The sequence below is a fragment of the Chenopodium album genome, chromosome 14 (assembly GCF_948465745.1).
Source record: "Chenopodium album chromosome 14, dcCheAlbu1.1, whole genome shotgun sequence".
NCBI classification, from domain to species: domain Eukaryota; kingdom Viridiplantae; phylum Streptophyta; class Magnoliopsida; order Caryophyllales; family Amaranthaceae; genus Chenopodium; species Chenopodium album.
In genome coordinates this window covers 17,837,782-17,848,531 of record NC_137847.1, presented here as the reverse complement: position 1 = coordinate 17,848,531, position 10,750 = coordinate 17,837,782, and the positions used below count along the sequence as shown (strand labels likewise).

At 36.2% G+C, this 10,750-nt stretch overlaps 1 protein-coding gene across 1 annotated transcript; it reads left to right on the top strand.

The window, feature by feature from the left end:
• Window positions 1–244: 244 nt before the first annotated feature.
• On the top strand, window positions 245–1,051 carry LOC145577861 (protein FAR1-RELATED SEQUENCE 3-like). Its single transcript, XM_081635292.1, has one exon. The coding sequence runs from the start codon at window positions 245–247 to the stop codon at window positions 1,049–1,051; it is 807 nt and encodes a 268-aa protein (XP_081491418.1).
• Window positions 1,052–10,750: the final 9,699 nt, after the last annotated feature.

The window sequence follows — 10,750 nt, the reverse complement described above, 5'->3', positions numbered from 1 at the left end:
TGAAGGTGCATGTTTAAGGAAAAAGACTGTGAAGAGAGTTGGATGTCCTGGTAAGATTAAATTTAGGTTTGTAAATGGTGGCCAGTATATTGTTTATTCTTTTTATGAGCCCCATTCTCATCCTTTTTCTACACCTATTACTAGGCAGGTTACTAAATATGAAGTTAATTTAAATTTTGCTCATAAGAAGTTTATTTTTGACAATTCAAAGTTAAATATAGGGGTTGTTATGTCTTATAGGATCATGAAAGAACTTTGTGGTGGGTTTGAAAATGTCAGGGGCAGTAAAAATGATTTCAAATATTTTTCCAGGGACTTAAAAGTGTATATCTCTAATGCTGATGGTGCAATGTTTGTTCAAAACCTTGAACAAAAAGTAAAAACCAGTAAAGGGGGTTATTATTTTGATTACTGTGTTGATGAAAGCAGGCATTTGACTCGTGTTTTTTGGGCTAATGCTATTGGTAGAAGAGATTATCAATTGTTTGGGGACTCTCTATCTTTTGATTCTACCTATGATACAAATAAATATTCATTGGTTTTCTGTCCTTTTACTGGGGTTGATAATCATAAGAGATGTGTTACATTTTGTGCTGCTTTGTTATCGAAAGAAGATATAAAATCTTTTGTGTGGCTATTTCAAACTTTTTTGAAGTGTATGGGAAGAGAACCCTCTTGTATAATCACTGATCAAGACCGTGCTATGGGTATTTCCATACAAAAGGTTTTTACCAAGACTAAACACAGGTTATGTATGTGGCACATAATGAGGAAGGTACCTAAAAAGGTTGGAACTCAGTTTTGTAATGAAACTGACTCCTTGAAAAAGCTAAGTGCAGTAGTTTGGGATAGAGAAATTGATCCCCATGTATTTGTTTATGGCTGGAACAGTGTTATGGAGGAATTTGACCTTGTCTATCATGATTGGTTTGCATACGTGTTTAAGATTAAACATCTTTGGATTCCTGTATATTTCAGGGACTTATTTATGGGTGGGTTACTACCTGTTGCGGATCTTCTAAGGGGCAAGGCTGGGCTTGGCCCCCCTTAGATTTTGATCCAAAATTTATTATCTACTTAGGCTACTTCACTTATATTAGTGTCTTTAATGTAACATTTTAGATAATTACATCACAAGCAAATAAAAATCCTTGCATTTTTATATATTTAATGGCATTTTTCTTCTTACTTTACTTATTTGCAATGTTGTTAGAGATTTCATACTTGCTAATGCAGCTTTTATATCACTAATTTTTTTTAGTTATACTTTAACATATACACCGTATCTAAGCCATCTAAATTTAGTGTTTTCATACAAGTCAAAATCTGAATATGTTTTTTTTTTTTTTTTTTTTTTGGGTCGGTTGACGGATCGCTTTGTAACACCTATCTAACATGTTATGATAATATTTATATATTAGTAAAAACAATATGTCATGGTAATACATAAATCGTGTAAAATCGTAGATAGTTAAGGAATAATTAAATTATAATTTGATTGGCCCCCAAAAAGAAAGTTGTCAAGATCCGCCACTGATTGGAGGCCATTATTGTACATGCCCAAAAGGGTCATCACGGAAATGGGATACCAGTTTTTGCTACTGCAGGTAAGGAACAACTAATTAAAACTGCTCAAACAAAATTCTATCTTAAAATATTTATTATTTGTGGGACATAAAATATTCTTTTGTTGTAAATAATAAGAAATGGGGGGTAATAATTATCTTATACTTAGTATCTTATAAGAATCATAGAAGAGGAAAAAAACTTACGTGGACCGGGTTCACAATAATATTATGTAGACCTGGGTTCATACACGCGCAACTGACGATATAGTGACATAGTGATCATAATTTTAACATAGTAATCTTTATTAAAACTTGTGTGACCATTAATATTATTGTGAACCTCAAATATGATGTTACGTTGAACATAATGACTCTATTAACATAGTGACCTTTATTATCCATATTGGCTATTATATAAAAATTTAAAAAAAAAAACCAAAATATCTCTTATAGCCTTTATAATAACACAATGACTTTTATTTCAACAAAATAATCTACATTTTAACATAATGTCTTTTTTTTTTATTATTATTAACAAAACAATTATAGTGTCTTTAATATCAGTGGTCTATTATTAGTTAATGTGAATCGGGTGTATTTAAAAATTTAGGCCATGTTCATTTCACCTTATTTTTGCTAAACTGAAATTATTTTTATTGATCTGAAATTATTTTTGCCGAACTTAATTACATTTACTGAAGTGAAATTAATTTTATTGAACTGAAATTATTTTTGTTGAACTGAAATTATTTTTACTGAATTTCTGTTATATTTCTTCTTAAAAGTTACTGATTTTTACTGAACTGAAATTAATTCTAGTGAACTGAAAATATTTTTATTGAACTGAATTTATTTTTACTGAATATTATATTTTTAAGGTGAAGTGAACAGAGCCTTAATTATACATGGGAGAACACTTTCCAATTTTTTTTTTTTTAAAAAAACAACCATAAAAATAAATAAATAAATAAAATAAACATGGAAGGAGTAGAAATATCCCCCTCCATTATTTCACTTTTTTTCCTTGCAATATACTTGTATAAACAATTAAACTTGGATTATATATTCCTGAGCCTTTTTTTGTTTTTACTCCCCATCAATCTTCCCTTGACAATATTATGGTACTTGTACAACAAATGAAAGACGGTAATGTATGTCTGTATATTGCAGTGTTTAAGTGGTCTCTAAGATTGCATAAATAATTAACATATTTATATGCATGGTAGGTGTTGGTGGTGGCATCATCATATTGCTTTTGATTGGGTTTCTCTTGCAATATAAACACGGGAAAAGACAAATTAGAAAAATGCGCGAAATTTTTTTTCAGCAAAATGGTGGTTTGCTTTTACATGAAAAACTTTCGGAACGAAACGTAGGCAAATTTAAGATCTTTACTTTGCAAGATCTTGAAGTTGCCTGCAACAATTATAGTGACGAAAACATAATTGGAAGAGGAGGTTTTGGCATTGTTTACAAGGCAATTTTGCCAGATAGCCAAGTTGTAGCAATAAAAAATCTCTCAAGGTAGATCTAAAACAAGTGGAGCAGTTTATCAATGAGGTTATTGTTCTATAGCAAATCAACAACAAAAATGTGGTCAATTTACTAGGTTGTTGTCTTGAGAGTGAAGTACCACTATTGGTGTATGAATTCATGAACAACGGGACATTATATGACCATCTAAATAATCTAGCCAAAGCTTCCATAATGAAATGGCATGTGCGCTTCAATATAGCTTCTGAAGTTGCCAATGTGCTATCATATCTACACACAACAATCTCAACACCGATAATTCATAGAGATATGAAGTCAATGAACATACTCTTGGATGATAATTACACTACTAAGGTAATTGATTTTGGAGCTTCAAGATTGATACCACCAGACCAGAGTCAATTTGCTACAATGGTGCTAGGAACCAGAGGATCTAACTGAAAAGAGTGATGTTTATAGTTTTGGTGTCGTCTTGGTGGAGCTATTGACAAGAAAAAAAGCAATTTCTAATGATAGGCCCAAAGCTGAGAAATGCCTTGCTATGCACTTCCTCCTCAAGATAAAAAAGGTTGTTTGTTAGACATTCTTGACTTTAATATAGTAAGCGAAGGAACAATTGAAGAAATACATCAAATGGCTAATCTAGCTAAATGGTGCTTGATGTTGAAAGGAGAGGAGAGGCCTACCATGAAGGAAGTTGCTACGGAATTGGACACTATAAAAAGAAAGGGATCCCATCATTTCCATCCATGGAATGATGATGGATCAGTTCAAAAAGATTGTGAATCTTTGCTCGTCGGGACTCAAAAAGATTGTGAATCTTTGCTCGTTGGAATTCCAAGATCACACGACTACAGTGGTAGTGGTATCGAATCTATTTTGTACGACTCACAATTGCTCTCTAGCTCCACTTTGGGAAGTGGTAGGTAATTTAATCTTGCATATGCCAATTGTAGTGATGAAATGCGAGGCCTTCCAAAGAGAGGTTTGTGATGTATGAGTAAATGCATAACGAGGGGCATAGGGGTCATTTCACGTAAATGCATATCTGATTTTAGAGTAGTACCATTAGGTGATCAATTGTATCACTGGATGATAAAATAGTATCATTGAACATTCAGCGGTAGTATACATGTATGTAGTGGTACTATATATTCATTCAGTGGTACTCATTATGTGTAGAAATAATATCATTACATAGTCAATGGTATTATCTAAGCTATCAATGGTACATTTAAAAATGACCCTACTTACCCATCTCTCTCCTCCTTTCTCTCACCCCATGTACTTTTTAATATTTAATTATTTGTTATGCACTTCCAAATGCATAACAAAGCTATATTAGTACTTTCTCCTGAAATGCATATAGTGATGATGGGAGTAATTAAAATTGTATCAAATTTCTTCCATATTTATACCTAGGAGTACATGTTTTACTTTATATAGGGTCGGTTTCACCTCAGGTATCAGGTATCAGGTAGACATGTTGTTCAAAATGTGTAATTCTATGTACTTTTATTTATTTATTTATATTTTTATTTTATATAAAGAGTGTAATAGAATAAAAACAAAAGTGATACATAAAGGTTTTCTGCATTCTTTGAGTAGTACGATAATTGAATGCTGCATTTTCTTGTTAATTTCCACTGTATACATAGTATGTATATTACACAACTCAACATTTCAAAGGCAATGAATGATAACAGTCGACTTCAAGTCGAAGGAGTATATAATCCAAAAATTCCATATGCGTATATGGGTCTACTAGCTTAAGAAATTTCAAAGGAAACTGCTCGTGTAGTCATGTTAGGGGCACTCTATTTTTTTTTTTTTTTTTTTTTTTTAGGGATACTTTTACATGTATACAGTATACATACGTTTTTATCTAGATTAAGATTGTACTGTAAGTCGTATGGATGTTGTGAGACTTGTGAAAATTCTAATGTAGTCTTATGACTTTTGACTGCCATAATTTTTTTTTAAAATGGACGGTTGAGATAATTTCTTTTTTGATTTATTTTTAATTAGTAATTTTAATTAAAAACTCCTTTTTTTTTAATTATTTTGTATATATTTTTTCTTTCCAGAATTTTGAAAATATTAAAAAATAATTTCTAAAAGATAAAAATATATTTAAAATAAGGAAAAAGATATACAGCCCTAAGGGCTCCGTATAAGAAGCTAAAATGGGAAAGAATTGATAATAAATAAACATTTATTACACTGATTTAATCGTGAATTGTCAATAAATTCTCAACTTAATACTAAACACGGAAGTATATAGCATTACCGTTAAAATATTTAAAAAATTATTTTTAATTAAAATTACTAATTAAAAATAAAATAATAAAACAAATAATCTTAGCCGCCCATTTTAGAAAATTGTGATAATCAAAAGTCATAAAACTACATAGAAAATTGTGATAGTCAAAAGTCATAAAACTACATTACAATCATGTGTGAGACTTGTAATTAATTGTGCCATGAATCCCATGATAAAGTAAGACAACGGATATCATTTTTTTAAAAGTTATTAATAACATGTTTGATCGGTTAATGTGCAAGATTTACCTTTTTTTTTAACTTGCAAGTCGCAAAACTTGTCAATTCTCAATTATTTTTACTCCCTCTGTGTTTTAATAAATGTTACACTTATCAAATATGGTTGTGTTTTAATAAGTGTTTATACCTTTTTTTTTCCCCAAAAAACTGCATTTTCATATTATATATATCTTTTCATTCCAGTGCTTTTTTCTGTGTGGCTGGGGTTACTTATTCAGGGGTTACTTAGTCGGTCAATGTTACTTATTCTGGGTTACTCAGTCGGTTAGTGTGTTTTCTGTATGAGAGTAACCTCTGATTGACTGAGTAACCGCTGACCAAGTAACCCTTAACTGACCGAGTAATCCATGACCAAATGAAATAACGCCTGAATAAGTAACTCTTGATCGACCGGATAACCGCCAAATAAGTAACCCCGAACACACGATGTGACCCATTTGAAAATTGTGATGGTCCCCACCCAAACCCAGTGCAGTTTTTCATTTATTTATTTTGTTTTTTAATTTTTTATTTCCTCTCACATTTATAACTCTTTAATATATTATTACCCCCTAACTTTCTTTTAATTTTTTTTAATAATTTAACTACCCCACTTACTTCTTATTTTATAAAGTCAATTAAATTGACTAAAACTATATAGCGATCAAATTATAATGCTGATTAAAACATGGGGAAGGTTCCTTGTGTGCGAATTCTAAGATAGGGGGAGGCTCTTAATGGCAGGAGTATGCAATAAATCACTCAATCTGTTACTATGCTAAATAATGACAGTTGGGGACATAGGTGGCTTATATATGGGGAAGTAGTAATACAAGAATGTTATGTATTTACAAATACTTAGCAATGATTAAAATATTCTAAAAACACATGGTAGATAGAGAAAGTGAAGAGAGATAGGAAGACAGAGGTATGTAGGTGGACCCCACCTATTTTTTTGGCAGATTGTCTTACGTGATGGGGTACCATATGCTGATTGTTCCACTAAAAGCATATATAGTACTATTAAACCTTCAGTGTTACTATTTATGCATAAATTTAGTACAACTGAATGCATATATAATACCACTATATACATATATTGTATCACCGTATGTGTTTTGGTGTTTTTCTGGTCCTTCGAGAGAGTTACGTCACTAAGTATGGATTCCCGCTGTTCGTACCTGCAAAACAACAGAGACTCCGGGTGGTTGGAGCTCCGCCTCCGACGATCAAGTTAGAACGTATTTGGAGAGTGTAAAAAGGTGCAGAAAAGGTAAAGTAAGATCTTCTCGGATTCCGAGATCAGGTGTTTTCTTTGATGTAAGAGAATTCAGGTAGGTTGTAATAAATAAACGTGTCCCAACATTGGGGAGAATCTCCCTATTTATAGGGTTATCGAGATTTGTGCCCTTGCCTACGTCACGGAAACCTAGGACTGATGGGCTGCGCCGTTTTTCGGCTTTCTCGGGATTTGGGCCATGAAGGCCGTCTTTTCCCTAATGACTAGGAAGACACGTGTCAAAGGGGGATAGGTCCACTTAGAACCTTTCCTAGGGTGACACGTGTCACCTTCTGATAGGGCCACGTGGCTTGGGTAATTTTACCCAAAACATTTGCCCCTAACAGGTGTGACGTGGCGTGCCACGTGGCATATGTGACACTTGTCACTTAGTTATTGGTGAATCAGTTTTAACTGTTCACCTTATGAGGAAATTACAGGGTTGCCCCTGAATTTACCCCTTTATAAATAGGGTTTTTACCCTTCCTTTTTTGGACGTTTCCAATAAGTCATAAGAGAGAGAAAAATTATTTCTAGAGAGACAGAGTCTGCCAACCATCTGTGTATTTCACAAACATCCGTTCGCTTTCCTGACCGCTTGTTACAGCCGGTCAGCGCTTGACACCTTTTCTAGAAACTTCTTAAGGTACCGTCTCTACCCCTCTCAGCTTTTTCATATTTTTTCGTTTGTGCATTTACATTCAATAAATGGACTCAACCCCATCACACAGGGCAGTAGTCAGCCGGTTTCCTGGTACGACTGAGTCTAGGATTAGGGGTGCCGGCTCTGGGTGTATGGAGCAACCTTCTACATCTTCAAATCCGACCGTCTCTGTGTCTGTGCAGGACACAATGGCTCAAGTAAAGCAGGCAGCCCGAAGACAGCTAGGGAGAGACTGTCCTTTAGAAGTGCCATCTAATGAGGTCACACCGGTCGAGGGGGAAGATATGCCGGTTGACCAGGAAGAGGATTTCCCTCTAGGCACGCCTAGCACACCAAGTGATGGGATCCTTGCTGAATTTGAGGGGGGAGACAGTGAGGAATCCGTCTCTGCTGCTGGCTCCCAAGAGAAAGGGTCTGAAAATAGAGGCGGTAAAGAGGTCGCCTTTGCCTCTGGCTCTGATCATGAGGATGAGGTCTCCCACGGGAGAGACGGGGGAGAGACCGCATCTGGGTCTAGGGCGGAGGAGAGCAGTGATGGTCCTCCTTTGCCGCTTGAGGATAATGAGGCGAAAGAGAAGAAAAAATGGAATGATGAAGCGGATCCTCTCCGGATTCATGTTTCGGCTAGAGATAGAGAGAATATGATTAAGGGCCTGAATTACTTCAAACTCAAGCGACCCCTTAAGGAAGGCTATAACATCCTAGTGCCACTTGAGCTAGGCACAATTTCCTGAAGGACGATAAGCCAAATGCCAATGAATACTTTGGCTGTTATGAGGCGACGTTTTGGCTGGCCTCTGGTTCCCCTTACACGACGCAATAAAGGCTATTCTGCAAGGATATGACCTAGGCGTGTGGCAGTTGTCTCCAAACTCTTGGGTCAACATTCTGGGCTACATCGCCGCCTGTGAGATGAAAGGCCTGCACCCCGGCTAGGAGGCCTTTGCCCACATGCATTACCTTAGCCGTAACCCAGGCAGCTGGAGGGCGTGGTATACCTTGACCACGTACCCCAAACATCAAATGACCCTAGACAAGCTATGTAAGTGTTCTGACTGGAAGAACCAGTTCTATCTGGTTTCTGACCCCAACTAGTGAGAGAGCTATAAGTTTTGCCGATATAATAAGAACCCTGACCTTTTAGGCTAAAAATGCAAGTTTCCTACAATCCTGGATGAGGATTACGAGAAAATAATAAAGCTGGGATTTTTTGAGCTTAATTACAACTAATACTCTCTCAACCGGCAAAGTAATAAGTGTACCCAAAAATTAGATACCTAAGCATGAATGGTTGAGAGACGAGGCGTTCTTATCCACCTGCGATCTGAGCACAATGTTTTACAGACATAGGTTTACCATGCATCCGACAATTATTATGCCGTTTATATTGTTTAATTACTTCATCTATTGTGTTCGCTGAACTAACACCCGTTCCTTCTGCAGAAACCGGTAGAGGGATGCTTCCTAACTACAAGACACCAAGGTGGTCTACGGCTTAAATCCTTGAGGATAATGCGAAAGTAAAAAGAGCCCAGCCGGAGGCTAAGGTATAAACCGCTGCCCCTACCATTTGAATTTTCAGATTTAATTTTTCATAGAGGCGGGTGTTACCGACTGTATACTTAATATCTGATTTTGCTTTGCAGCGTGGAAACAGGGTAGCTCCTAGGTCTTTCACCAAATTGATCAAGCGTAAGTAAGACGACGATGTCTCCAACTCCACCAAGTCCCAGAAAGTGTCGTTTGTCCAGATGGCTCTTAAGTTTCCGCTTGGGAAGGGTCGCTTGAGTATCGATCGAGGGGAAAGGAATCATCCCGAAAGGCTTTGGTCTTGGGATAGACCTTAGAAAAAAGTCGGGTTCCATCACGGTACTAAAGAGTAGCGAGCTACCCAAAGCTGCAAGCGGTGCTGCAGCAACTGTGGGCGACGATAGCATGCAGATCCTCGAAGGTATGGCTAACCCTTATGAATCCCCGTTTGAGCTTGGCAAGCCCATGCTGGTTAAGTCACACTCCGAGCAGACGTTTGAAGGATCACTAGGCAGCCGTCAACTGATAGGTGGCGCCTATATAGCTCACTCACCCAATCTTGCTTATGGTAGATTAATCCCCCCTGCTGGCCGGATGTGCAACAGTACTTCAAGACGATACGCCATCCCCAAGAAGGAGCAGGATGCCATCCCAAGCATACAGACGTTCAATGTTAAACGGATCCTCTCCCTTCTGTCTGAGGTATGATAGCTTCACTTAGTTTCTTAAGTACGTTTCCAGCCGAGTTTCTAACACACCGTTTATCTCATGTAGGCGATGCTGAGAGTTGATGGGCTGAAGAGGCCGTAGGCCCGAAAGCAGGAAAAGGTAAGACGGGCTAATAAAGCGGCAAAAGATTCCACAGACGTTGCCCAGTATCAAAACACAATAAATGATCTTGAGACTAAGGCCGAGCTGATGATGCAGGCAGAGAACATTAGGAGCTTCACGGCTGCACTGCAAGAGGCCAACAAGGATAGGGGTGAGCACAACCGGGTACCCATTCAAAAACAAAGGACCCTAAACCGTACTCTGTTGTAATCGGATCTAGAAAATTGGAACTGGTATTGGAACCGGTCCTAACCTGGTCCAATAAGTCTGGAACTGGTCCCGAACCCGGTAGGAACCGGTTCCAAAACCGGGTACCCGGTTAAAAAAAAAATCTAACATGATATTTCTTAATAAAATTAGGATAATTTTTCAACATAATCTATAATATAATTGTAGAGTCAGTTAACTACAATCACCCAAATCCCCAATCCTCAAATTCTATTGATCACACTTTTTTTTTTTTTTTTTTAATTTTTTTTCTAGAACACCAATAACTACCTTATCCATCCCACTATTTTTTAATTTTATTATTTTGTATTTTTTTAAGGGAAACCAATAACCACCAACATTTCACTTTACGTAGTTTTCTTTTGCGTATAAGGTATCCCGTGCAAGGCACAGGTATGCTCTAGTAACTAAAAAAAACCAAAGTATCTAAACACTATATAACAGATTCAAATAACACAACAACACGGTTTCAGAAAAAAAAATAATACATCGAGAAAATTTAGAAAATAATAAAAAATTTCCAGTACAAAAAAAAAATACACAAGTAGACAATTTACTTTATAAATTGATACTCCAAAATAAAAGCTCTTTTCCCTTTGAATTGGCGTTAATATC